This window comes from Phyllostomus hastatus, unplaced genomic scaffold, assembly GCF_019186645.2.
Source record: "Phyllostomus hastatus isolate PE091 unplaced genomic scaffold, TTU_PhHast_1.1 phas_scaffold_114, whole genome shotgun sequence".
NCBI lineage: Eukaryota > Metazoa > Chordata > Mammalia > Chiroptera > Phyllostomidae > Phyllostomus > Phyllostomus hastatus.
In genome coordinates, this window is record NW_025334006.1 from 10206127 (window position 1) to 10234122 (window position 27996).

The window sequence follows — 27996 nt, forward strand, 5'->3', positions numbered from 1 at the left end:
TGTAGTCAGGATGACATTTAATTTCAAGGGACCCAGGCTCTTACACAACACAGGAGATGGGAGCCAGTAGCTCCCTCTGAGCCTCTCCAACCTGGGTGGCTGAGGCTAAGATGACGGGGACACATGAGACACGTGGGTGGGCGGAGCTCTGGCACAGTGTGTCGTGCCCAAAGCTGAGGGTAGTGGCCCCTGGGATCTGCCCCCTCAGCTGGCCCAGGTCTGCCATCACTCCAGGAGGCAGAATTCTGTCTCCTGCTGTCGCATGTTGGGTAATACATACAGAGCCACAGCTGCAAGAGCCAAGAACACCAGAGGCTTCCACATCCCAAACATGTTCTGTGGGGACCAAAGACAAATGGTGAGTGCCCAGGCCTCCGAACCCTGCCCTAAGCCCGAGATCCCCTGCCTGCTGGTGCTGGAGACACCTCGGGGCCACCAGGGTCCACTCCCTCTTACCTCCTGGGTAAGCGCTGGAGACAGTGCGCTCTGAGTCCTGGAATGACCCTATGTGTAGCACCTGAGGCCACACCTGTGCATGTGCCCCGTGAGTGAGAACACCGGTTCCTGCGTGTAGAATCACGCTCAGGAGCCAGACCTCAGACTACCAAATGGTGGCAAGGAGAAAGAATTGGATGCCGTGGCAAAGTATGAGGGCGAAAGGGGGCCTTTGGGAAGGGCAGCAGCACCTCACTGGTTCCATGGAGCAGCAGCCCAGAGTCAAGAGGGTGCTGAGATGGAGGGAGAAGGAAGAAAGCACCCCATCCCCTTGTGGACAATGTTGGCTCAAAGGGATTCAAGGAACCCAGCTGCTGGCGCCGGGAGGCACATACCCGTGTCATCAGACACCCCCAGTCCCCGGGAGTGCTGACTTCCTGGGCATGTGCGGAGGCTGCCGGCCCTGCTGACCTTAGCAAGCCCTGCCAATTCTCGGGACAATAAGCATCATTTAGGGAACAGGGAATCTTGGACAAGTAAATACCTACTTGGGGAAACAGTTCCTGCTTTTATTACTTTTCTTTTTTAATGTGTTTATTACTTGAAACACAGAATTTGGGTTATGTCATAAGCTACGGCATAACAGAAAGACAGTTTTCGAGGAGGGCGGCTATTACCATTAATGCCAAGAATGCATTTACTTAGAGAAAAACGGATCTACAAACAGGACTTTAAGCCAACTATAAAGAGCAAAGAAAATCTCCCACATTTGGAAAGTTGCTAAAAAGAACATATGAAATGGGAAGCAAAACAATGTTGGAGGCGGGTATGTAATTTATGTAAGAAAATATTTACACGCTCAGACGCTTCCATCCTAGTGTGCATTGCTGGGAATGTCAGTCTGATGTTCTTACAGGAGGAAGGAGCTGAAGCCCACGAACGTGAGCTGGCGCCCTGCAGACCAGGCAGAGGCAGGAGCCCAGACTGGCTGAGTGAAGGGCTGGTGTGGGCGCCACGAGGGGTAAGTCACGTCGGGTTCTCCCTTGAGGCTGGGGCACGAAATCCACACAGCAGCCGGTGATGTGTTACAGAACTGTACCCCGGAGCCTGCGTAACTTTATTAACTAATGTCAGCCCCCCAAAATTAAAGAACAAAAAATAAAATAAATTCACAGATCGAGAAAATCATGTTTTGGACTCAAGGTGTCCGACAAGGTTTCCCACGACGTCCGTGGACAGAGTATGAGGAAGTGGGCGGGACGACAGCAGTTTGCTGCGTGACCGTCTGCTGAGTGACGGAGGAGCTGGCCGAGGGCCTGCAGAGGCGGCACTCGGGGGGCTCGGTTCAGCCCTCACCTGTAACCCGGATGAGGATACGAGGGTGTCAGCCTTGACGGGGACTGCAGCTGGGAGGGAATGGGAACATTGTGAAACCAGAGTCAAGGTTAAAAGAACGTCACAGGTTAGATCAATGGTTTATCTCTAATAGGGATGCGTGAAAAATTCTGTCTTGGATCCAAAACCTCAACTGCAGGTAGAGGACGGGGAGGGGTCACTCAGCACATGGGATGTGCAAGGGGTTTTATAAGCCACACAGGGAATAAGTTCAGGATGTGCTCGTAGTCACCAGGAGAAGTATGGTGTCTTCCTAGTTACCTGGAAGCAGCCAAGGAAAGTTGCTCAAAATGAGATGATAAGGGAAAGCAGGGCTGAAATTTTACTTCCTGCTAATGTTAAGTGCTTAGAATCTGACTCACAATTTCCTGGCTGTACGAGTTAACCTCTCTGTGCCTTCGTCTCATCAAAGTCAAGTGACAGTAACAACGGCCGCCCCGCAGCGTCGTTGCAGGATTTCAGTGTGTTATTATGGACAAGGCGACGAGAACAGTCGTGGCACAGAGGGTGCATTTTGTAAGTGCGTGCTTTTTTATGTTGTGTTTTATCACTTGCAAAGTACTTTTATATACACGAACTCATCTGGTCCTCAGCAAGGCAGGCGGAGATTTTATAACCCTTGGCTTACATTTGAAGAAACGCACATTCAGATTATGCATGTTGCCCCTTGGAACTAAGCTACAAGAAGCAGGGACAGACTCAGCCAAGTTCTTTGACAACTCTGCCAGCCAGTTTCTGCTGTCACTGCCTCCGCTCCTGGCTGGGGAGCTGAATACTGGGGTGCAGCCGGCTCTGACCATAACAAGCTCCCCTAGGAGGACCCTTATCCGGGAGCTCCTTCCTCTCACTCTGCTTGGGCCTGGCTGCGTCTGAGCTGGAGAAAGGGTATGGCTGAACACTCCTGGCCTCACCCACAGGGACTCAGAAATGTACAGGGGAGGAGGGGTACAGGGAGGGACCCGTCACTGAAGGAGCTGACGACCGTACATGGGTGTAAGGAGAACCCCTCAAAGTGAGGGGGAGTGGAGGGAGGAGAGAAAAGGAAGTGGTGATAAGAGCTACCAGCAAATGCTTCAGCTGCCACTCTGAACCTGCCCATTAGGCCACCCACACTCCACTGACCAGGATGTGAGCAGGAGGTGGGGAGTGGCAGTGGTGGGCGGAGCCTGAGAAAGGCGCCAAAACAGGCTGAGAGAAGAGTGTATGGGTTCTACCTCGGGCCCTAAGACCACACATTCTGCCCCCTGAATCTGGAATCCTGCCGACAGACCAGATCACATAGGCCGGCCAACTGGAAGGTGCCCAGAAAACACCAGCCTTCGCTCCCTAAGGACACCTGTATCTCTGGTTGGTGGAAACTTTTCACCAATACCACATTCTCTCCAGAAAGCCCGGCTCGGGAAGCCAATTACAATAGAAACTGGCCCCCAAAATGGATAAAAAGAGAACTAGAAAATATTTCCTGGCATTCTTGTTCTGATTTTTCTGGAGATCAGAGCCTCAGATAAGAGAACTTCTCAGTAAAAAGTATGTAATGTAGGAGGGGTTTCACGTCCATTTTCCCAAAGGATGAGTTGCAGCTACCCTCACACGCACACACACACACTTGCGCACATGCACGCGTGCGCACGCACACGGGTCTGGGGCAGCCACGGCTCTCCAGGCACCTCTCTCACCCAACAGGGGAGGCGGCGGTTCCCTCGTCTGCCATCCTGGGCAGTTACAACACTGAGAGCCTGGTTCTGAGAGCCTGCTTCGGGGCCTGAACAAAGAGCCCCCAGGCCAGCCTTGCAGACAGACATCAGCCCACCAGAAGTGGCTGGGCAGCTCTGAAAGTAACAACAGTGCTGGGATCATCCCATTTTTTCCCAGCCAGAAGACAGAAACTCAAACCATGCCCACAGTAAGCACTCCAACTGCCTCTGTGTTATGGAGACGTGCTCCGAGATGTCACGGGCTTTGCTGGAGCCCAAGGAAAAGCCAGAGCTAACGTTCAGACCCCAGGATTGCCTGTTACAAAATGGCAAAAATGAGAAGCAAGCAGCTGAGAGAAAAGAGAAAGAGGGGAGGCAAGGGCCACCGGCACCCTCCCTCGACCCCTCCGCAGAAGGCCCAGGCCCCAGTACCTGCGTTAGGACGACGTCTCAGCCCACCAGCACCAGAGCAAAGCCGATATGACCACCAGGCCTACGAGAGGCAAGGAGAAGATGGGGGGGCTGGGGGCAGGGGATGGCTGCAACATATCAGATGAGAAAGAAGCACGAGGAGAGACCGGGAAATGGAAGGCGGCATAAAAAGACATAAACACATGAATCCAACAGATGACGAAGATGAGAAAACAAAGGGAAGAGAGAGAGAGAGAGAGATTGAGAGGTTAAACCGGGCAGCGAGAGCAGCAGGGCTTCTTCCCTGCTACCTGGGCCTGGTTCTCGCCACTGGGAGCCTCCAGAGGATGCGAACTGGAATGGGCTCAGCGGCGGCTTAGGTGTAACTCAGGTGGTGGGTCCACTTTTCGACTCGTCATACCCCCTCGTGTCTTGGCAGGCAGGGGTGACCTGCACCCAGGCCCTTCCCGTAGGAAACTCTGGAGAAGTGAAGCCTCGGCGAGTAAAGCTAGGCTCCCCAGATGAGGAGGATGTGTGTGTGTGCTGTCACCCTGGGAAGAGCGCACCTCTTGCCAGGCCACCTGTCCCTTTGTCGGGCCTGTTCTGGCTGCTTTCCACTGAGTCTTTAAATGTTCTGGGCTCTGGTCCCTACAATCCCCCAGGAGTGTAACGCTGTGGTTGTAAGACTAAATGCACTTAAAACAAGCCGACGATGGAGAAGGGCCAGCTCCTTGTCTGCAGCAGCCTCCCAGAGAGAAACAGTTCGCCGGGGTAACACCTGCTGGCGGAGCTGCCTGCAGAAGACACAGGACTCGCCGGGCCAAAGGGTCACCTCCCCCTGCAGACACAAGCGATGTGGTCGACTTTGGACAAATCGGGTCTGGCCTTTGGAAAGATGGCATCCAAGGCCGGGGAATCTCTGAGGCCCTGAGCTAGCACGTGGTGGAATGCCAGGAATTCAGAGAAATACGATGCTGGGGAAGAGGCGCTCCTGCTCCACCTCCCAGGTAGCGCCTGCCGCAGGTCCACAGGACTGCGTGCTGGGTCCTTGGCCGCGGCTGCTGACTGAACTGCCAGAAAGCAGGGCGGCCTTCAAGTCAACTGTGACATCCCCCCCCCCAAGAGACTTATTTCCTTCCCCTGTGCTTAGAGGGACAGCAAGAACCTGGACTGTAAAGCAAGGACTCAGTCAGGAAGAACTCAGACTCTCCAGGGAAGCGGAGCCGCCAGTTAGCCTCAGCCGGGGCAGGAGCTCGGCTGGTATGTACCTGTGCAGAGGTTCCGGTTGTTAAAATACAAAACGCTTTGTATTTTTGTTGGTAAATGATCCAGGATACTCCCCACTCAACCTCTCAAGATCCAGCAAGTAGAGGGTTAGTTGGGGTTCTGGCCGGTCTCCCTGGACTCAATGTCAATGACCCGCTGTACAGACTGGAATATCCTACCACTTCTATTACTCCAGGCCCCCACCCTCCTGTCTTGTAACATAGGAGCCCAGTGGGGGACACCAGCCCTCCACCCACTCCTAACAGCAACAAAGGCCACACTTTACAGGACACGGTGGGCAGGGGCCTGCGTGACTAGCCCGGGCTGAAGGCCTCGCGCTGTCCGCATCCCTCGTGCACTCACGCCCTCAAGCAGGGAGACAGCCTCCTGACATAAGTGACAAGTGCTACCATGTAAATGAAAGGGGCAGGACTCCAACGACCACCCAGCGGAGGAGGTCCTTGTGCTACAGCTCCACGGCAGAGTGGGGTGGGCCTGCCATCTCCCACACAGAGACCACTCTCTCCAATCCCGTCTCCAGCTCCGCTTTCCCCGGGCCGGCCGCCTCAGAGACCCCTGGCCTCCGGTCCTGCGGAAGTCCATCCGAGGGCCGGTCACCCTGAACGCTGGGGCACCTCGTGAGCCCGAGGGCCCACTTCCCGCTTGATCCAGCCTTTGGCTGCAATTACCTTTTCGCTTTCAGAAATTTTGAGGGGATTTTCCTCTGAACCTTCAGGGCAAGAGTTGTCCTCTTCCTCTTGGTCGTTTTCTTCCTTTCCCCCCTGGTCTTGGGACTCTTCCAATCCTGTGTCCTCATCTTCCGTGGATTTCATTTCTGTGGGATCTGGGGGCTCAGAAACTACTTCATTCCCGGACTCCTCCTTTGGTTCCTGTTCAATTTCCTCCCTCTCTTCCTCCTCCATTTCCTCTTTCTCCTCCTTTGGTTCCTGTTCAATATCCTCCCTCTTTTCCTCCTCCGTTTCCTCTTTCTCCTCCTTTGGTGGATCATCTGCCTCCGTGTCGCTGGCCCTGAAGTACAGCACTACCTCCAGACTCTGTGGGCGGAGGCGGGGCAGGATGGGGGATGCTGTTACCTACGAAGACATCTCCCCTCAACACAACGCTGAACTACCTCAAGAACACTCTGCTTCCCGTCTCCTCACGGTGCCTGGGCAGCACTGGGGTCTGGGACTGTCGATCTCCCTGCACACGGCGTGGACGGTAGTCAAGCCCAGACTCTCTGGAGCGATACCTTTACCTGGCCATTAACCACTCCAGACAGCTGCCAGAGCTAGCTTCTTGGGCTCTGCACCCCGCCTGCTCTTCCTACCCCTGCACAGCGACTCCTATTTTACCTTCTTTGTGTATACACAACTACTCTGAGTAAGTTTCTCTTTTCATTCATTTGGTCCTTCTCTGAGTACGTGACCCAGGAAGAACGGGGTTCCCAGAAAACTGGGCTGCGTTAGCCGAAGCAGTCACCCAGCCCAGCAGCTGTGGGCCTTTGGGGCTGCTACTCCATGTACACACGGTCTGTACTCTACCTTCCCCGCACCTTCACCGGAAAAGGGGGTGCACCAAGCTGCTACCGAGACAGAACCACTCTGGACACCCTAGCAACCCCAGAAGCGTCTCTACAAATACCTCACCTGGTCAGATGGTGGTAGAGATCCTTTTTCTTCCCAGGACCTCATCAACCTTCCTGCTTCTGGCTACAGAGGTTATGACTCACCTGCTTGGTCTCACAGCTGGTCTCAGAACTCTCCAGGCTTGTCTTGGACACCTTGTTTTCTACCCCACTGGCATTCTTGTTGGTGTTCTGATGGGCATTATTTTCCTTGGTAAGGGAGGACTGCTTCTCTTTGAGCTGGCGAAGCTCCTCCTGGCAGCACTGCAGCTGCCCCTCCAACTGCTCCTGCACTGCCAGCAGCCGCCCCTGCTCGTCCATGCTGGCCTGGTACTGCAGCTGCAGCTCCCGCAGCTTGGCCTGCAGCTCTCTGATCTGTGGGCGTGGGGGGCCAGTTACCTGCAGCCTGGCCTGTGCGGTCCGCCCGGGCCCTGCCTGGGGTCCCTGCCTCAGAAGATGCCCAGCTAGACCCCGTGGGCAAGCAGACAATAAAGAAAACATGAGGGACCTGGAGTTGGCAGCAGAACATAGTGACTGAGAGTGTGGACTCTCGAACCAGGCTGCCTGGGTTCAAACCTCATCGCTTACTAAATGAATGACATCAGGCAAGTTACTTTAAAAAAACAACAACAACAAAACAAAAACAAAAATACAAATGCCCACGAAACCATAGGAAATGAGCCTCTGAGGCAGTTTTACAAAGAGCTCCTTCCTCACCTGAGACACCGGATGGTTCACATCTAACATGACCAGAAAAGGATGACTCACTCGGGTTATATTTTCACTGTGACCTGTCCGGAGAATAACTGTAGAGCCACCCCTTCCGAACACTGGGCTTTGTTCTATCACGGTTTTTGATGGGAACTCCTCCTTCCCCCAAACTGTCTCTCTATTAGGCACAATCACCTCGGGGACTGTGCCGAACACTCCCGAGAGTGGACCTGGGCACCTCGTCTCGCCCTGGAAACAGAGGCAAGTCCCAGCCCCGCTCCCTAACCCTGGCTCTGTCTTTCCTGACCACCGGCCGCACATCAGGGTCTCCTGGGTAGGGACCAACACTAAGCGACCTAGGCCCGCATGCCTAATGCTCTCTGAACCCCTCCCGTGCACACACAGCGACCCCCACCGAAAGGTGGGCTACTCTTGGTCAGAGACAGCGTCTTCTGTCCCACTGCTGGTGGGTGCAGAGCACTGTTCTTGGCATCACGACAGACCCAAGAGGAGCCAGGGCCTGTCCTTGAGAAGCTTACAATCTGGTCAAAGCGACAAGACAAATACACGTAAAATAACTAAAGAAAATTGGCAGGTGAAAAAAAATATAACCCTACAGAAGTGCTCTAGGGCACAGAGTGAAAGAGAACAGAAGTGGCAAAGGGAAAAAACGAAATTATTCAAAGAGTCTTGAAGACCAGGAAATCCCAGCACGGCGGGCACCCGAGAAATGCCCACCCGTGAGGCAGCAGACTGCCCCGCCTCCTGGGACTCCGGCCGCACTGTGCCAGTCTGGCCAGGAAGGGGGCAGATGTGCAGAGCAGGCAGTGAGCTCCTGTCCCTCTCGCCTCACCCAGCCTCTCTGCAATGGCCCTAGGGACTCCTACAAGAGACCCTGCCTCCCTGATGGCAGTTACCTCATTCTTGTCATTTTGGGAGGGAACAGGCTTCTCATGGCCCTCGATGCACTCCTTGAATTCCCTTTCGCAGGCATCCAGCTCTTCCTTCAGCTCCTTCTGCTGGTCCAGGAGCACCCTCATGCGCTCCTGCAGCACGTCGTGCTCCTCCTGGCTGAGCTGGTACAAGGCCCGCACTCCCTGCAGCTTGACCAGCACCTTGGCCACCACGTCCAAAAAGTGCTGTGGAGGGTGGGGGAGGAGTGACGGCGCCCTGGGAAGCACCTGCCCTCCGCCCCATGCTCTTTGCTAGGCCCTTGCTAAATAAGAACCTTCTTTCCCTGTCTGACATGCCACCTGGCTACTTTTACCTCTACATCTTCAGGCTCAGCAGGTTCGTCCTCAGGGCCACCGATGTAACCCTTGTAATGGGTGTCAGAGCTACCGCCGAGGTCATAACCATTATCAGCGATGATGCTGCTGTTGCTGCTGCTGCTGCGGTAACTCTTCAGGTAGGTTTCAGAGGTGCTGTTGCTGTCACTGTCGCAGCTCTTGTGAAAGCTCTCTTCACTGCCCTGGGTGCTCTCGTAACTTTTGTAATAGGTCTCATTGCCATCACTGCTGCTGCAATAACTCTTCTTGTAGGACTCGAGGCTCATTTTTATAGATGGGGACTGGGCTTGGAGCAACTGCATTTCTTCCAGGCAGAGCTGCAAGTCAGCCTGCAGCCTCTTCCGCTCCTCTAGGAGCCTCCCCTGCTCCTCCTGCAGTAGCTCCTGCTCCGTCCAGCTGGCCTCGTACAGGTCCTGCAGAACCTGCATCTGGGCGATGATAACCTTGGACTGCAGGGAGTGGGTGGGAGACAGTATCGTTACTCTAACGCTGCAGTCCTAGCTGCACCCTCCTGTGCAGACGCCTGAGAGCACACCTGAGAGAGCTACTCACCTTCGCTCTGCTCGCATGATAGCCTAGCTCGCCAACTCGGCCTACAGGTACCTGGCATGGGTCAGTTTCCTGCTCACTGGGGAGAACCCCCCCAGGGCAGGCACTCCATGTTCCCGGGCTCCCACTTCTGCACCTAGGCACACCGCTCTCTCCTCGGAACAGCACTGGGTGGGTCTCGAGAACACTCTGGCTCCGCACCCTACCCTCTTCTCAGCCAGGCGTACCCATCATCCCGACCTTTGGACTCAGTCTCCTCCCCTTGCCCCCAGTTCTAAAATCAGCCTTGGCCTCGAATGTGAGCATAGGAAGAATTCCTCCCTCAGAAGGTGGGGAATTGGAATCGAGGTCTCACTCTGAGTCCCTGTGCCTCCTGCGCCAATTCTGAATCTGGACTCTGGACATGTTTCCCTGGCCCCCTGGGCCTGGCCTCTCAGCTGCTGGTGCCCAGGATGTGATCTGATCAGCGAAGGAAACATTTTCTGCCTGGTTCCTGGTCTCTGTGTCATCCAGGCTGAGATCTGCGGCCCCTGGAATCTGACCGAATCTCACAACTCAGATGCTGCTATTCCCTGAACTCCTCTGTCCAGGCCCGTATCTGAATGAATTGATTTTGCCTAAATCAAAACAGTCTGCCTGTGCTTCCTTGCTCCTACTGAAACCTCAGGCCAAACTCACCCCCCAACCCTGAAAGACATGGCAATCTGCACCAGTGAGGCCTCCGAGGCACGACCCTTCGCTGGTGTCTAACCCCCCTGCCCTGGCCGTTATTCTTCGCAACGTTGCAGTGAAGACAGTGGGGGCCACTCCAAAAGACCCACCTGCTAGGAACTCCTCCCTTGGAAACGAATGGCCCCACATTGGGCTCATGTAGAACACTAAAAGGTTAGAGACTTTATCATTGAGAAGTGTACTTCTCAGTGATCCCCCAGCTCCCGAGAAAAGGATGATACTTTCAGAGTCAGTCCCAAGCAATCCAAACACACACTAAATGATACTCAACTGGAAAATGAGATATTGAAGGGGACTGAGACAAATTAACAGGCATGTAGAGACTTCCGGGTCATCCCGTTCTAAGTGCTTACAGGGCTATGGCTGGGCGGGCACGTGGGTTGGCCGGGCCCTCAGGCCGTATCTAAAGCCACAGCTGAGTGAGCCCAGGGGCGCTCAGGCTGGGGCGGGTCAGGAACACAGTCTCATCCTGACTCCAGGCTGACAGGCCTTCTGGGGGGACCTTTCTGTGCAGCCCCTTTCCCTGCTGTCCCCAGAGCCGTCTCCCTGCCTCTCACTATGGTTACCTTGTTTTGACCACATCGGGAGGACTTAACCAATTTGGAACCTTCCGGATTGTCCAACATTTCCTGGAAACGAGACTCTTTGAAGAGACGCAGCTCCTTATGCAGCTCTAATTGCTCCTTCACTACATTTTCCTGATTGTGTATCAGCTGTTTCTGCTCCTCCTGCATGCCTTGGTAGAGCAGCTGGAGCTCACACAGGTCTTGCAGCTTCGTAAGCAGCTCCTGACTCTGTGAGGCAGGGTGGAAGGAAGTTGCACGGATTGTGGTGGTGCCACGAGAGCCCTCTGTCTCCTTCCTGCTGGGGACCCTCCCCTTAGGAACCTCTGGGCTGGCTCTGCATAGCCGTCTGGGACAGGGGCCGTCCTTCCGTGGAGATCTACTCATACAGTGGTACCGATCTCATACGTTTGGATGTATCTTGTAGTTTACAAAGTGCTTCAAGTATATTTTCTCCAGATGCACTAAATATCTAAATACAAAATGCTGGGCAGATTCCAGAGCATCAAAAGTATTTTAAGATGTAACACCCTAATCAGCTATATTAAATTTTTTGGTTTGAGATTGGTGAGAAAGTAAGCAGTGGCTGGTTAAGAAAAGAAAAATCTCTATCTCCACCCTTCCTTTTCTTTTTCCCAAGTACGGTTACAGCTGGGAAGCTCCTCACAGCCACTTCGCTGCAGTTCGCAGCCATTCACTGGCCAGGTTACCTTCTGGAGGAGACCACTTTTGGGCAGCGGGACCGTGAGCCTGTGCATCTCTTCTTGCAGCTGGCCCTGCTCCTCCTGCAACCTCCTCTGATCCTCCAGGAGCTCGTACTGCTCCATCTGCAGCTGCCCCATCTCCTTCTGGCTGGCCTGGTACTTTTCCTGCAATTCTGTCAGTTTGGAGAGCAGTGCATCACACTGTGGATGGGCGGGGGGAGGGGGGGCATGGAGAGACAGTTACTCCGTAAGGCAGTCCTCTGCCTGTGCGGCTGGCGGAGTACTTCTGTGCCCTCCCGCCTCTTGCGATTTACCAGGGCCGCCCTCCCTGTACTGATTATCCTGAGTCACGCTGTGCTCACACAGGTTTAGGTGCTGAGTAGGTATTCTAGGGATGGCTGTGTGACTGCGCTCTGAATTTCTTCCATTAGTCCCCTCCGAGAGCATTTTGAGTGAGAGTGTTTCATCTCCCTCCTCCCTTTCCTCTGGCCCTTTCCTTTGGTGTATACCATTTTCTTTTTTAACTTTCTGTTGTTGTTCAATTACAGCTGTCCCCATTTCCCCTGTCCCCACCATTTTCTCGCCCTGCTGGGATTTCCACTTTCTGTTACTGTCATTATCCTCAATTTCTTTTTATTCCTAAGTATGCTCCTTACCAATAAGGACTTAATTTCACCTTAATTTTTTTCCTTTTTTTTCATAATCACCTTTTAAACTCTTCAGAAAAGTATGCACTATTGCTAAATTTGGATTGAGAAGATGAAATCATTTTATGATTCCAAAAACCTAAATCTTCTACTATCAGACTAATCTCAGTGCTGCTTTACGACCTGGGAGAACACTTGCTCTGTACGTGGCATGCTGCACCTCTTCCACCAGGAGAGAGGGGTGAGCAAGGCCCAGGGCCCTGACTCCTGAGTTTAGTGGGAATGGGGGAAGGGGGGAGTGTGAGCCTGCGCGCGGAAAGGCAGGTGGACTGCGCGGGGGTGGCCCACATGGCCCCCCCAGTTCTGTCCCTCCTGGAGGCTGTTCCCTGGAGATACAGCCTGCTGTGGGCTGTGGCAGGAGCTACTGAGTATTATGGCAGAATGTGACTTGCTCCACGACTTTTTGAGCATCTTGGGCCTGCTCTCCATCACGCTTCAACACCTTTCCATCTCCTAGCCGCAGCCCCGAAAGTGCTCAACCCTGGGTGCCTGACAATGACTTGCATTTTACACACTATGAAAAACAAGGGGAGCAGGAGTGAGGAAGGCTTCATTTATCACTACCAGGATTTATAACTGAAAGAGAGTGGGGTGAGATCAGTATTCTGTTCCATTTAAAGAGGGTGAAAATGAAGCACAGAGGACTTAACTACTATGAAGTCACCAAATGAATCCTAGAAGAGCCTAGGTCCTTCTAATACCCCATCGGTGTCCTGGGCACAAGGCGACGCCATCTGACACGCATCTGCACCCTGCCCTAGACAAGCAGACCTTCTCTTTCTAGTTCAACAAAGTTATCCACATGGGCCTGTGTGCAGGTTGTCCATGAAAATGACAAGATATCATTACACACGGAATTATGCGCAAGCCTTTCAGTGTTCACACTGGATCCAGATGTACTGATCCTACTAAGCTGTGGCTCAGGTCAAGGTCAAGGCAAACAGCTCGAAGGTTAATAGCAGGGGGCTCTGACCCTGTTCCCTCCCTTGCTGCGCTTCGCTGTGATTGGACAAGAGCCCACCAAGCCCCTTGGGTAGATGGATGACTTCCTCTTTTGCCCTTACCTCCTTTCTCCAGAGGAAGTGCCCAGGACGTCTCGGCTCCCTTAATTACAGTTACCTTATTACCACACTTTCCCTCGTCCTCTGGGATGGGCCGGGTCATCTTAAGCTGCTTCAGCTCCTGCTGGCAGAGCAGGAAGTCCTCCTCCAGCTGATCAAACATGTGCTTCTGCTGCTCCAGCTCATCCTGGCCCATCTCGTACAGCTGCCTCATCTCCTGAAGCTCAGCCTGCATCTCTGCGTTCTGGGGCAGGGGAGGCAGGGGACGCAGGCCCGCTGTCACCCCAGGAACCCTGGTGGCCGCACTCTCTCCTCTCAGGCCATGACTAAGGGGGTCCTACCCTGACCTTTCCAGTCCCAGTTTCATCCCACTGAGGGCTCCCTGAGATTCACGAGTCCCTACCAGGCTCTACGCAGAGACCTGGGGCTTCCATTTTGGGGAGTGGAGAAAGGAAAGGGCTTCCTTTTTACAGGCTGATTTTCTTATTTAAAATCTGGGGAAGCTGAAAGCACCGTGATTCTCTGAGATCACCTTTCTACTAGGCAACTCCTTATCGCCCTCGCCAGCAGCAACTCCGCAGGCCTCCGTGCATCCCCACTCCTCCTGCGTACCAGTCCTTGTGCAGCAGCTCGGCCTTGTCCCCTGCTCCCTCACCTGAGGCTTCTTTTACCTTCTCACTGCTCTCTTGGAAGCAGTCCGCGATGTCCTTGAGGCGCTGCACCTCTGCCTTGTGGTACCGCAGGTCCTCCCGCAGTTGCTGCAGCTCCTCCAGCAGCTTATCCTTATCACACGTGACGTTCTGATACTGGAGCTGCAGCTTATGGAGCCGGCACAGTAACTCCTATGGTGGAGGGGCTTCGGGCAGTACTCCTGGGATCCTCAACCCCCTCGCTCTTCTGCCTGGGTCACTCCCAGACACAGACGGCCTAGGAATTGACTTCTCCCTGCCCTCCACACACTGGTCGTCCCCTCATCAAACACGGTACTGGAGGGCAGCTGGTGTTCTTCACCCGTGGTGCTGCACAGGTGGCAGCTGGGTTATTTTAACTCTCTACTCTTAACCACCTTCCCAAAACCTCGTAGCACCTAAGTTGCCCCTCACCTCTGGGGGCTGTTACCTTCTCACTTTGGCTTTCTATGACTGTGGGTTTCATGACTTTGAGCTGCCGGAGCTCGGCCTGAAGCTGGAGCTGCACCTTCAAGAGCTCAGTCTGCTCATCCTGGCTAGCATCATACTTTTGCTGCAGGGCACAGAGTCTGGTCTTCAGCTCCTCGTTCTGTGGTGGGGAGGATGTGGGTAGAACTGTTACTCTCAAGAGATGGCAGACCCCTCTCCAGACCCAGCTGGGTTCTTTTCCAGATGCAGACATGTTGACGAGCTCCCACAGGTCTCTGGTCTGGTTTCTTCTCTGCAGCAGACACTCAGGAATGACTACCATTTCTAGAACACAACGCTATGTGATTTCTCCAATTGGTCTTCGGTAGCCTGTCCCCCTGGTTGCAGGGCAAGAGTCAGCAGAGCACAGCCTTACTCTGCGTTCATCCTCCCCGGAAGCGGTGACTCCACGGAGGCCCTCCTGCCCTCCCCAAACTCCCTGCCCGTCAGTGTTTACCTGGGTGGCATGATGGGAGGTCTGGAACCGAAGCACCTCATTCTGTGCATACTTGAGCTCCCTCTGCAGCCACCTCTGCTCCTCCTCGCTGGCCTGGCGATGATGCCTTAGCTCTTGCAGCTCACTACACATTTCCTTACACTGTGTGGGAAACGAGACAGGAAGACGACTTACTACAAGCACCACGTGCACTCCACGAACAGGCCTGGAAGAACATTCACGTCCGGGAAACAAGCAAGACCCCAGAGTACTATCTCCTGCCACAGTGCCCCGGTCCTGTGTCCAAAGAGATGTTTCCCGCACAGTCAAGGGGAGGGTAAAAACGACATCGGAGAAGGCCTGCTTTCCCCTACCTTGTTCTGCATGTCAAACATCTGCTCCTCCGCTCCCAGCAGCTGCTGTCGCAACAACTGGGTTTCCGAATCAGACTCCAGGAAGTCTCCATCTATAGTCTGAGACTCTGTCGATACCATACTGCGCAGGGTTTGGGACTCCAGCCACTTCTCTGTTGCTCTTCGTGTCCTGTAACGCAGAACCCCAGAGCCCCGTTTGGGAGAGAGCTCAGCCCAGCATCCCCTGCCAAGTGTGCTTGGTCCTGATGCTTTCATTTCAGGCAAAAAGAAAAAGCTGGTAAGGAGCCTTTTATTGTGATTTCTCTCTCAAATAAACACACTTAGAGTGGCACAAAGTCCCCAAACAGGCAAAGCTCTGTTTGGCTCTCGGAGATTTTAAGAGCGCTAGTCCAGTCGGGCGGGAGGCTGGGCCGGGTGTCAAGCCGGCTCCCATCTGGAGGCCACTGGACTGGAACAAGTCCGTGTGGACAACAAAGGAATCACATCTGAGTTACTCTAGGGCAAAGCAAACCAGAGTCTAAGGCCTGGAATGGAAGAAAACTAAGTTTTTTAACCCACTCAACGCTAGCCGTAGACAACTGGGTTGAATCCTCACGCCTGCTGCTAGGCGGTATGCACGTCCTTCGGACACCACGGGAAAGAAGAACCGGGTCTCCAGGAGGAGGCGGGTGCTCATTAGCCTGGCGTCTGCCTTTACCAGTCCTAGTCGGGGAACAGCCCGGTCCTAGAGCCCCACTCGCCTCCCGGCCGTACCGCTCACTCTCCAGATTTGCGAGCTGCCCCGTGAGGCTGCTGTTGCTCTCCTGCAGGGCCTGGTACTCCTCGTTCAGAAAGCGGTAGCGATCCCGCAGCTGCTGCAACTCTTCTGCAGAGGACAAGATGAGAGAGAGAGGAGGTGCTAGGAAGGACCTGCTGATGACCAGCGCCCGATTTCCCTGCCTAGAAATCCGAGAGCTTGGGGCTGAATAGCTCCTCTTTTTCTAGAGGCAGAAGAGATTCCACACAGAGGCTCAGAAGACAGGGCCCAGAAAGTTCCGCACCGCAGTGGGTCTTTGCTGTCTTTCAAGAGGCTGCCCTTTCCATCCTCCCAGGAGATTCGCCCTGTGCAGCCATCTTCAAACCCTCACAGAATCTTGGGATTTTCAGGAGCTTATGATGATTTGTTTGGTTTACTATATTTAAAGTTTCCACTGAACTGTTTGATTACCTTCCTATTATACTTTTAGTACAAAATGCTGAGAAATGCGAACTGCCAGGTGCCACATGGTCAGTCCTGGCCTTTCGGAGACAACCCAGGTGTCCCGAAGGTCCCTTCACTTCCTTTATCACCACACCAAATACATCGGCTCGCATGCGGTCATGATTCTGATGATTTTTCATTTGTGGACAAAGGGCCCATCTCAACCAGACCCACGCATCACCCTCCAGCATCTGCACAGGTCTAGCTGAAATGCCCCAGCCTAAGTACCAGGTGTGTGTGTGTGTGTATATATTTTTAAATCCTCACCTGAGGATATGTTTATTGATTTTAGAGAAAGAGGTGGGAGAAGAGAGGGAGAAAGAAAGGGAGGGGGAGGGAGGGGGAGAGAGACACAGAGAGAGAGAATATGAATGAACATCGATCAGTTGCCTCCCATACTCGCCCTGACTGGGGACCAGACCCGTAACCTTTGGTTCACGGGACGATGCTCCAACCAACTAAGCTACCCGACCAGGGCCCAACACTTTTTAATGCTGTGATAATGAAAACACCCATATCTGTATTGTTTCTTCATGATTAAGAATTATTTCTCTTAGCCCTGGCTGGTGTGGCTCAGTGGACTGAATGCCAGCCTGAGAACCAAAGGGTCACTGGTTCGATTCCCAGTCAGGGCACACGCCTGGGTTCCATGCCAGGTCCCCCTGCAGGGGTCGCATAAGAGGCAACCACACGTTGATGTTTCTCTCCCTCTCTTTCTCCCCCTTTCCTCTCTGTCTAAAAACAAATAAATAAAAATCTTTTAAGAAGAAAAAAAGAATTACCTCTCTTAGAATTCTATTGATACTGAAAGATTACTTAACTTGCTCTAATTAGAATGCAAGGCCTACTTGTCAGCTTCAACATCCTGAAGTTTACTTTTAATTTTTACTCCAATCAGAAGTACTTGGAACAGTGCAGATTACCATAGAAGGAAGGGAGGAAACTAATCTTTATGAAACTAGCCATGTGCTAACCATTAGTCGTGACGGTTTCAGCCCTGGATTCAGTCAGTGTGTGAGTGCTTTCAACAAGCTAGGCATTTCGCTGAACTCCCAAAATAGCCCTGTAAGGCTTCCTTTTCTTTTTAAAATAACCTTTTAATTTTAGAATAGTTTTAGACTTACAGAAAAGTTGCAAAGAGTGCAGAATTCCCTGGGAGAGGCCTCACCTAGCTTCCCTATTGTTAACATCTGACAATGGGTCCACATGTCCTGACTGAGGAATCCGGTGGGTGCGTTACTATTAACTAAACTCTACACTTGATCCATATTCCTCTACATTTTCCCTAAGGTCCTTTTCCTATTTCAGGATCTCATCTGGCTGTAAAGTTTTATTAAGCAATTTTACATATATGGAAACGGAGGTCCAAAGAGATGATAATGAGCCTGAGTTCATTCTGCTGATCAGCAGAGCTGAGACGTCGAGCTGAGGCCCGTGTAAGTCCAGCCCAAGCCTTTCCACCAGGCGGGCCATGCTCTCCTCACATCAACAGGCCAAAGGCTTTCTGAGAAGCTTGTGACAGCTGGGAAACCTTGCACTTCTTTGATTCCTTGTTGATTTGCCTCTACTTGACCGGGCCTAATACAAGGCCTCCCATTATACCCAGATCATCAATCTAGTCTCAGAATAAAGGCAAACTCTCTGATGTCATGAATCCTAGCAACTAGCAGGGAACTCACAGAAAACTTCTGAGCTCCGAGCATTTGAGTGCCACATGTATTACTAGAAATAACCTTCCTTCCTCTCCAGCTGTCTTGTGATTTGTTGCCCTCTAAAGCCTCTACTTTGGGGAGAGCTAAAGGACCCTAGAAATTAGCATCCTGGGGCATGGGAGCAGGACTGGAGGACCCTCCAGAAAGCAACCCAGACAAAGCACTGTGATGCCAGAGCAGCAGGAAGAGTTCCCCAAGGTGACAGGCCCCTGGATCCCCATCCCAGAACTGTCTTTCCCAGGAAGGACTCCAGCAGAGTCAACAAATGCCTGGCCGCTCTCTGAGCAAGAATTCCCAGGGTACATCTCCATGGTGCTATTTCTTATACCACAATGGATTGGTTATGTGACACTGGGTGAGGTTTTCTCCCTCACAGTGTTGATTTCAACCTGGAGGTTTCTTTCTAGAGGTTCCCAGCTCATGATCTAAGACCACGTTCCGCCATCTTCTAGTGCCCTACCTCCCTCTGCTTGACCTGACTGACAGACCAGGAGGAGGGCTTGCACTCTCATACCTTGCAACCCAGAGAAATCTGAGAGACTATAACTATTGGATGGGTCAGAGCTCTTCATTTCCATTTCTGCACGGAGGGAGGCGATCTCCATCTCATACTCTCCCCGAATGCGGTCCATGTCATCAAGTTCATTTTGCATCCGGCAGAGGTCCTCCTGCAGGGATGCTATGTCACTCTCATGTTCAGTCACAGAATCCTCCGCGGCTTGTCGCAGATTCAGGATCTCCGCCTGGGCCAAATGCAACTCCCGTTCCATTTCCTTAAGTTCACATTCTTTCTCACGCTCTAACAGGGAGATCTCCTCCCGTAGAGACCTCAGCTCACCTGCAAAGCACAAAGAGTGGGGTGGTCAAGAGGGTACGTTAATTAATCTTAGGTGTTCTAGAGGCACAAAGGTAAAGGCAGACATCATTTCTTATCTGGAAACTCCTGGCAACATAGTCTGTAGTCCATCAGAGAAGCACAGCTTCATCCGGCATGGAATAAAGAAAAGATATTACTTAAGAAGGGAGCCCTGGCTGGTGTAGCTCAGTGGATTGAGCGTGGGCTGTGAACCAAAGCATCGCAGGTTCGATTCCCAGTCAGGGCACATGCCTGGATTGCAGGCCACTGTCCCCAGCAACTGCACATTGATGTTTCTCTCTTTCTCTCTCTTTCTCCCTCCCTTCCCTTTCTAAAAAATAAATAAATAAAATATTAAAAAAAAAAGAAGGGAACAGAGAGTGAATCTATGTAGTAAGGTAGTAGAAAAGTAGACTTTGAGGCTTGGCACCAAAAGCAACAATTTAGGTTACTGGAAACAAAAAGTATGATTAGTGCTTCTAATGAACCACCTAACAGGTAAAGGCCAAAACTAATTTGCAGTATTTTACTGATGTCCTGAGTCTTTTCAAAGATTCCCTGACTAGCCCTGGCTGGTGTGGCTCAGTGGATTGAGTGCCAGCCTGCAAACCAAAGGGTTGCTGGGTCGATTCCCTGTCAGGGCACATGCCTGGGTTGTAGGCCAGGTCCCCAGCAGGGGTGCATGAGAGACAACCACACACTAATGTTTCTTTCTCTCTCCTTCTCCCTCCCTTCCCCTCTAAAATTAAATAAATTAAAAAAGAAAAAACAACTCCCTGGCTAAAAAAATTACAGATTATTCTCATGTGTTCAGTCTGGGGGCTTACAAATTAGAGCCTCAGCGCTCCCGTGAACTGCCTGCGGTAAGTACTGGCCCTAAAACAATGCATATTTAGATTTCACAGCTGCAATTCACACGTAGGTTCATCACATGATAACCAAGCATGGGAAAATAACCTACATGTTGATTGACAAAGGACTGTTTAAACTGATGATGCTTCAATAGAATATCAGGAGCCATTTAAAAGAAAATGGCAGGTTGCCCTGGCTGGTGTGGTTCAGTGATTGGGTGCCGGCCTGTGAACTGGGAGGTCACTGGTTTGGTTGCTGGTCTATGGCACAAGCCTGGACGGTGGCAGGGTCCCCAGTGGGGGGCGCAAGAGAGGCAACCACACACTGATGCTTCTTTCCCTCTCTCCCTCCCTTCCCCTCTCTAATAAAATCTTAAGAAAAAGTCAGGCTTATAGAGAAGACATGAAAAGGTTTCCATAATATACTAACTAGAAAGAAAAATCAGCTCTAAAACATATTATCTTATTTTTGCAAAAAAAAAAAAAATGTACCTGTACACTATATAACACAAATATGTGAAGACATAAATAGAGGTGTGGAAAGATCTGTGTGTGAAACCACCCGGCAGTTTTGCAGCGTGCATGTGTAAAACCTTGATCTCACTTACTTGGCTACAAGTTTCATGAAGGCAGGGAACACGTCTGTTTTGCTGATTATAGATAGCTCCAGGATTTGTCACAGTAACTGACACAATGCAGCTTGATAAATGTTTGCTGTATTCATGCATAAACGTGGTAGGGGGCCATCTAACTGAACAAACTTTTACTGCGTACTATGAGAAGAAAAACTTGGCTCATACTGCAGATACAGATGCTGAGTGGTCAGGGCATCTTAGAGGCAGGGGGAAAGGTCTCCCACCCTATTCTCCAAGCTCACTTGTGAAGCTCCCTCCAGGCACATCTTTTGCCAGCCTTTCCTTCTCCAGAACGATCCCAGCTGCCTCCTCTTCTTCATCTATTCAAGTATTAATGGATCATCACCTCTGTGCCAAACCCAAGCATCTCCCCGCTGAGCTTCTCCGACTTCCTTCCAATTTGAAAGGAACAAAGTCCTTGCTGTACCCATTACTGAATAGCACAGAGGTGGTCTGGCTCTTGGAGCTTGGAGTCCAGTGGGGGACACACATGTCAACTGGCCATGAGGATAAAGGGTGGGCTTCTGTGGGGGCTAACCAACCTCCACTTCCCTACTGTGCCCTCATTGTTTGGTTTCAAATCTCCCTTAGGCTCTGCTCTGGGGTGTAGCCCTAAAAAGTGGTATGCTCAAGTCGGGAAGGAGTGGAGGACAGTCTCCCTTCACCTAAGAAAGCTCTTCATTAGGAACACAAAGGGCAGGACCTGCAGTGGCCCGAGGGGCAGGGCTTGCAGGCCTGAGGGAGGGGTTTATCCAGAGGCCGGACGGGGTGGGCCCCGGCTGGGAGTTGGAAGGGTCGGAGCTGGGTTCCAAAGAGCTAGCACCGGTTGATAGTGGCTCTGGGACCTACTGGGAGAGGCCTGGGATCCGGGAATCGGGCTGCAGTTCAGAGAAGTCAGTTGTCACTTACTTGTTATGATCTCCATCTTGTTGGCCCCCCTTAAGTGGTCTCCCTGGGGGGCCTTCCTCCACCGGCCGGTCCCGGCCCCGGAGGGGCTGTGGCGGCCGGAACGGCCTCTCAACACCAGCTACCTCCGAGGCCGCGCGCGCCCCCTATCGGCGGAAACGGGCAGCGCGCGTGCGCAAGGACAGTCTGTTTATTCTCGGGTGCGGGGAGCGGGAGTTGGGGATTGGCTTACAGCCACTCTCCCCCACCCCCTTCCCCGCTTGGATGAGACCTAATGCTAGAAACAACCCTACTGAGTAGAAATTGCTCTAGAACTTTATTTTCCCACGTAGTTGCCTACCAGCCTCTCTACTTAGATTCTGACTTCCTTCAAAGGGAGAATGTCTCTTATCCAAGCAAAGGCCTCTTTATACCATACTGGATCGTTTCCGTCATCATAAAAACATGACCTAGTGTGTCCTACGTCAAAAAACAAAACAAAATACCAAAACCCAAACCAAAACTCTCCCTGGCTTTATTTCCTATTCCTTTATTTCTCTGTCTCTTCAAACATGATCGCTGGCATTCTCCGTGCTCACCTTCTCCACCACCCTGCCCTTTTCGTCTTCATCCCAATCCAGTCAGCTTCTATCTTCTCTGAAACACCTCAGAGCCCTCCATCTCGCCAAAGCAAACAGCCGTCTTACTTGACTAAGCAACTTTAGACACAGTTGACTGTTATGTCCTCGAAGTGCTTTCTGCCCTTGGCTCCCAGGGCATTAAAGGCTTCAGTAGTTCCTTCCACCTCACTTTTCGTTCATTTCTCCTTCTATACTGGACCTTTAATTTAAAGGAGTAACTCTGGGACTGGATACCTTCTACTTTTCTTCCCATATCTCCATGGGATTTCACGGTGCATTCCCACAGATTCAAATGTCATCTCTATGTTGATGACCCCCAGGTTCTACCTCCCATTTCTCCCCTGGTTCTAGATCCATATATCCAATTTAACATATTTACTGGGATCTCATTAGCTATTTCAAACTTAACAATTAGAAAACATGTCTTAAATGCTTCCCCTGGCCCCCAAGTCTTCCCATCCCAATAAATGACACCGCCATCCAACCAGCTGAAGGCAGCCGTCTTTCACCGCTCTCGTATCCCCCCTCCAGTTCAGCAGAGTCCTGAAGGCTTGGCCTTCAGAATCTACTGTGAATCACCTCCAGTAAGTGAATCACCATTCTAAGCCGAGCAACCACCACCTCTTGAATGGACTACTGCAATAACTTGCTGATGAGACTCACTGTTCAGGCTCTGTTCCCTCCAACTAATTTCCACACAGTGGCCAAAGTGCTCCTTTTAAAAGTGTAAAGTAGCCCTGGCTGGTGTAGCTCAGTGGATTGAGCTGGGGTTTTCGAAGCAAAGGGTTCCAGGGGCACATGCCTGGGTTGCAGGCCAGGTCCCCAGTTGGGGGCCACATGACAGACAACCACACATTGATGTTTATCTCCCTCTCTTTCTCTCTCCCTTCCCTTCTCTCTAAAAATAAATAAATAAGATCTTTAAAAAAATTAAAATGTAAAGTAGATCACATCACCCCTGCCCAGGCTTAGCCCCTCTCACTTTTTTAGGATAAAAGCTAAATCTCTAGCTGGCCTACAAGGCCCTTTGTAATCTGGCCTCTGCCTCAGAACTCTCTTACCAGGGTCCTTCATATGCACTTTGCTTCAGCCACAACGGCCTTTGTTCTGTCCTTCAAACACAATGAGGCTCATTCTTGCCTCTGAGCTTCTGCGGTTGTTATTCCTTCCACCTTATGTGCTCTTCCCTTAGACCTTTCTCTTTGTTCAGGTCTTAGTTCAAACGTCATCTCCTCAAGAGGACTCTAACTACCCGATGAAAAATAAACTCCCACCTCACCCCATCTCTCTCTAGCGTCTTGTTACATTGTCTTCACAGCAGTCACTGCCCCCGAACCTGTGCTGTTTACGTTCTGCCTCTCCCCATTAGATCGTACTGCCCGTCAGGGTGGGGATCCGGTCAGTCTTCTTCACAGCTGGTCCTCCAAGTATACAGGCGCTCCATACGTGGTTCATACACAAATGAAGTAGCCCCACTTATAGATAAGGAACCAAGTTTCAGAAAGATAAGAGTGACTTGCCCAAGAGCACAAAGCTTGTTAGGTGGCAGAGCTGGGCCCAAGAATTTAGATGATCGGAGACCCACGCTCCAACGCGGCCCTGTGCACCCCCTCTCCCCCATTCCTCTCCCCCGCCCTCCCCCGTGACTTGTCTACTTCTCCTGCATCTCCCTCTGCTTACCTCTTCTTTCCTTTCGCTTTCCCTCCCCCTCCTCCCCCTTTGCTTTGTCCTCCCCAGGGCTGTTTCCTGGCCTTCCTTTTTTCTCCATTTATACTTTCTTTTTGCCTGACCTCCCTTCTCCTGGGAGAGTCCCTGCTGTTTTTTAGGACAGTTCCCCTAAACCTTCTGGGAGTCCACAGAAGCAACAAAAGCTGCCTCTTTAGCTGGTAGCACAGTGGGATGTGGGACACCCGCCATGCTGCTTCCCAGAGATGAAGGGAATGTGGGCGTCGGAAGAAAGGGATTTGGGGGCCACAGCTCCATCCTAGGGAACAAAAGAAGCGTTCTCATCTGCTTCACTTAAAAGGTGCATAGAGTGCCCTCCAGTCACATCTCATCGGCTCATTGCTATTCCCATGGTGCCCTTGGAGGGTCAGGAAAAAGCAATCTGCTTTGGAATTCAATCCTGATCACCTACCCCTGGCACTGACCAGGGGAACCAGGGAAAAGAGGTGTACTTATAAAGGGAGGCAGCTGAAGGAGAGAAAAAGGAGAGTTAACCCCAGGGAGAAGGGGTGAAATGGGGGAGCAAGAAAGGGAAGGGGAAGGCAGAAGAGCCAAGCAGAGATGCAAAAGGAAAGGAAGTCAGGCAAAGAGGAGAATGGAGAAATGACGAGAAAGGGCGATGCCAGTAGAGAAGAAAGAGGAGACAGCACTGAATTAGGTTGTATCTGTCCACGATGCTTCAGCCACACCCTCAGGACAGAAGTACCCAGATAGCTACCACCTCTCCAGCCTGAGTTCTGGGAAGTACCTTGGAGCTGCTGGATCTGCTTGGTGAACACCTCTGCCTGCTGGGCACTGGCCAGCCGCTCATCCTCCAGGAGCCCTGCAGGGAGGGGGAACCAGCATCAGGCCTGGGATCCAGTGAGCACAGCGCCTTTGGGCCCAGGCCCCCTTGTCCCACCACGGACACTCACCCTGCAGCTCCAGGGAGTCGTCCTCGTGCTGCCCTGCCAGTTCCCGGGTCTCTTCCAGCTCTGCCACCAGCTGTAACACCTGAGCCCTCAGCTCCTCCAGCTCTGTCTCCGTGAGGCTCAGGCCCCGATGCTTGCCCAGTGACAGGGAGCCCACACTGCCACCTTTCTGCACTTGCTCCTCCTCTTCTTCCACCTCTTCTTCCACCTCTTCCTCCTCTTCTTCCTCCTCATAGAGAGCTGGAAGTAATACTTCCCCTAGGAGAGACATCCATCCTAGGGAGTCAGAGACAACATCCTCTCCCAGGTCCCTTGAGGGCAGGCCCTCAAACTCACTGTCCCAGGGCAGAGGTGGTATAATAGTGCCACCTGGTGTCCCCCAAGGACCCCTGGGCAGGACCTGCACTCATGAGTCCTCAGGTGTGAGGGTCAAGTTTAGAGGTAGCCCACCCCCCCGCCCAGGCCCTTTCTGGATCAGGATTGCACCTGGGGGCCTCCCATTACTGCCTGTGGGCCCGCTGAGCCACCGGGGGCTGACTCGGCCACGTGCCACTTGCACAAGGGCACCTGCTCTCCCAGTCCTGGCCTCTGGGCAGTGGGTCAAGGAGTCGAAAAAGGGTTCAACACTGGGCATGACTCAGGCCAAACAGAGCACGAGGTGCAGTTTGAGGTTTTGTAAAGTTAAAAAATTACCCTGGTGGCTTGTGGGAAATTAGCCTGTCCATAATAAAAAGGCATTACCTGTCAGCAGGCATAGCAAGGAAACACCTAAGTGAAGTGATTCTGAATGTTTCACTAATCAAACATGGGGGCCCTTTTGGATGTGCTCCTTTTCGAAATTTTCTACAAAGTCCACCTTCCTTTTTCCTGCTGAGCGTTTGTGGGGGTCGGGGGAGTGGTCTCCTCTCCCTTTCCTGGGTGTCAGGAGGTCCCTCCTCTCCTGGTGACCACAAGGCAGTTTTTCAGGGGAAATCTGAGGGTGTGATTGTGTGTAGAAGAAAGCCTTTAATGCATTAAGAAACTGGGGTGTGCTGGTCCCCAGCCTCTGGCTGGTGAGCACCCCTTCTTTACTGCAATGCAGTTCCTCTAAATAGCAAAAAAAAAAAAAAATCTTGTCTGGATGGTGATTGTCTGCTTTGTTTTAAAATTCTAACCCCCAGGTCTCACTTTATCCAATAACAGCAGCCTTAGTTTCATCTGGGGTCCCTTGAATCATCGGTTCCCCAGAGAAAGCTGGGTTACCCACACTGAGTGTGCACAGGGGTCTGGGGACACTTCACAAGACATCCTGGGAAATGGACCCGCATCCTGGGGCCTGCTGTGGACAGCAGCCACAGAGTCCCACGGGTGTGGTGGGGACACACGAGTGTGGGGAGGTTGGCCTTCTCACCTGCCCCCTCCCAGGCACCCTCTGTCAGGCAGGAAGCCCTCCTAGAGAACCAAAGCCACAAGGCTTGTGTATGAAGTTGGTGGTGGTGACACCAGAAAGACAATTCACATGCTCACTTCCCTGCTTTTTAAAACAAGAGACAGCTTGGGATCTGGGTCGGGAGGCAGTAAGAACAAACCCCCTGCTGAAAAGCTGCTTCAAAGCCCTGTCCAACCGAGGCCTCTTCCTCTGTCTGGCAGCTCCGGCAGGACACACAGCACGGTTAGGTGGGGATTAGGGCCTCAAAGGGAACCTCCTGGCACCTTCCTCAAAGCCTGACCCTCAGGAGGGGTGGAGGGGGCTCAGGTGAACTCGGGAAAGAGCTGTGTCCTGGCTCAGAGTTCTGGGGGTCAGAGGGAGGAAGGAGGAGGAAAGAGAAACTGGGCAAGGGGCAGAGAGAGGAAGCTTTCTGGGAAAACTCACCCTCCATAGCTTGCATCCCCCGGCGCTCCAGGGACGCCCAGCGTTGGCCTTTCTTCCTCTCACAACCCTCAGACACCTCGTAGGAGCCTAAAGTGGTCACTGTGGGGCCTGCCAGCGGGGAGAGAGGAGGAACCGTCTGACGCCAGGGGCGGTTGGGGGTGCGGCGCAAGGGAGAGAAGGGGACGTGCCTTCTAGCCCTTGGGAGCCTCGGGGGTTTTTAATCCTGGTGGAAGTGCTCGGTATACTCCGCCCCAAACTGCGACTCTCCCCCTGCTCAGCCGCCCCTCGAGCTGGGCCTGCAGGGCCTGCAGGGACCCCGCCCTGCACCCCCCTCGGCACCCCCTGTTCCAGGCTCCTCTCCCTTGCACAGGCGGAAAGAGTGTGTCTCTTTAGGCCAAGGGGGACAGGAGGAGAGTGGTAAGGATGGGAGAGAGAGCAGGAACTAGGAAGGAAGAAAGGGGGAGCTGGTGCGAGGAGGGCGGCAGGTGATGGGGGCGGGGCTGTGGGAAGGGGTCCAGGCCAGGGCTGCTGCCTTCCCCTCAAGGCTTCCTCTGGACCTCGCCCGCCCCACCCTCGCCGCACGCTCAGGAGCCTTCGGGGGCCGGAGGGGTGCAGGGGCTGCAGCCCCCAGGGCAGGAAGCACCACCGAGCTGGACAACCGAGATGGAGAGGGCTCAGGAGAGGGGCTGCCGGAGAGGATGCGGCCGGTGGCGGAAGACCCAGCTCGGAAAGATGGAGACCGGGCCCGGGTGGGGGGTGGGACGGAGGGAGGAAGACTTCGGAGGGAGGAAGGACCTGGGGGTCCGCAGGGAGGAGAGATGGGGAAAAGGAGGGAGCGGCGGTGGAGAAGTGAGGAAGGGGCGGCTCTGACCTGGGCCGGGGCAGCTCCAGCTCGCCGCGCCCGCGCCGGCCCCGGCACCCGCCTCCATGGCCGCCCGCTCCGCTCCGCCGCCGTCGCCCGAAGCAGACGCCGCAGCGGCGAGGCCCGGACCGGGAGCCCGGCGCGCGGGGGAAGGCGGGGGCGGGCCGAGGGGGCGGGGCCTGGCCCGGCCACCTGACACCGCCCCCGCCCGCTGTCCGCGGTCCGCTGTCCGCTGTTCGCCGCCCGGGAGCCCTGCCCGCACCGGGCTCGGGGACGCGGCGCCCGCTCGCGGGCGCGGGAAGGGCTAGGGAGCGTGTGCCCGGACACGCCCATGGCCGCGCGGAGGGAGAGGGGCGAGCGGACCGGAGCGAATCGGGGTTGGAGTCTGCCCCAAGAGGAAGCGACGAGACCCCCTGGTCTGGCGGTGGGTCCTGCCCGGAGCCCGCTGCGCGCTGGGACCCCTCTGCGCCCTGTGTAAGGGCCCGCGCCCTCTCAATGCACTCGGTGATGGGGCAGGAAAAGGACACGGACGGGCAAATCCTCCCGGCCTGTTCCTTCCAAACGCGCACTCAAACTGCCACCACACAGGGCTGGTGCCGCCACCGCTGCTCTCAGCTCTGACCCCGAATTGCCCGGCCCAGTTCCGCGCGGTGGCCTTTCGTGACCCAGGGTCGCGGGAGGGCAGGAGGAAGAAAGCCAAGGCCAGCATGCGCGA

At 53.3% G+C, this 27996-nt stretch overlaps 1 protein-coding gene across 7 annotated transcripts; it reads right to left on the reverse strand.

Annotated features, from left to right (window-relative positions):
• CCDC136 (coiled-coil domain containing 136) lies at nt 1-27413 on the reverse strand. 7 transcript variants are annotated; one of them, XM_045855736.1, is made up of 19 exons: nt 27291-27413; nt 26420-26527; nt 24571-24825; nt 24405-24479; nt 18578-18901; nt 15865-15976; nt 15112-15280; nt 14759-14899; nt 14264-14422; nt 13816-13986; nt 13203-13388; nt 11383-11577; nt 10676-10903; nt 8807-9277; nt 8457-8678; nt 6934-7203; nt 5891-6256; nt 3957-4063; nt 349-1841 (listed from the first exon to the last, which is right to left on the reverse strand). In XM_045855736.1, exons 1-18 carry the CDS (start codon nt 27346-27348, stop codon nt 3962-3964), a joined length of 3612 nt encoding a protein of 1203 aa, XP_045711692.1. In that variant the 5' UTR covers nt 27349-27413; the 3' UTR covers nt 349-1841; nt 3957-3961. The 7 variants fall into 7 exon arrangements, with proteins under 7 accessions (XP_045711691.1, XP_045711690.1, XP_045711693.1 ...); XM_045855735.1 differs by lacking the exons at nt 349-1841; nt 3957-4063 and adding an exon at nt 1-336; XM_045855734.1 differs by lacking the exons at nt 349-1841; nt 3957-4063 and adding an exon at nt 1-336 and having other exon boundaries at nt 5891-6295.
• Nucleotides 27414-27996: the final 583 nt, after the last annotated feature.

Excerpts from the sequence above, each read along its gene's own strand:
- CCDC136 (XM_045855734.1), bottom strand. The coding sequence starts at position 27,348 with ATGGAGGCGGGTGCCGGGGCCGGCGCGGGCGCGGCGAGCTGGAGCTGC. Across the intron at positions 13,987-14,263 it reads TAGAAAGCCAAAGTGAGAAG|GAGTTACTGTGCCGGCTCCA; the intron begins GTAACAGCCCCC and ends CCTCCACCATAG. Across the intron at positions 7,204-8,456 it reads CCCAAAATGACAAGAATGAG|ATCAGAGAGCTGCAGGCCAA; the intron begins GTAACTGCCATC and ends CCACGCCCACAG.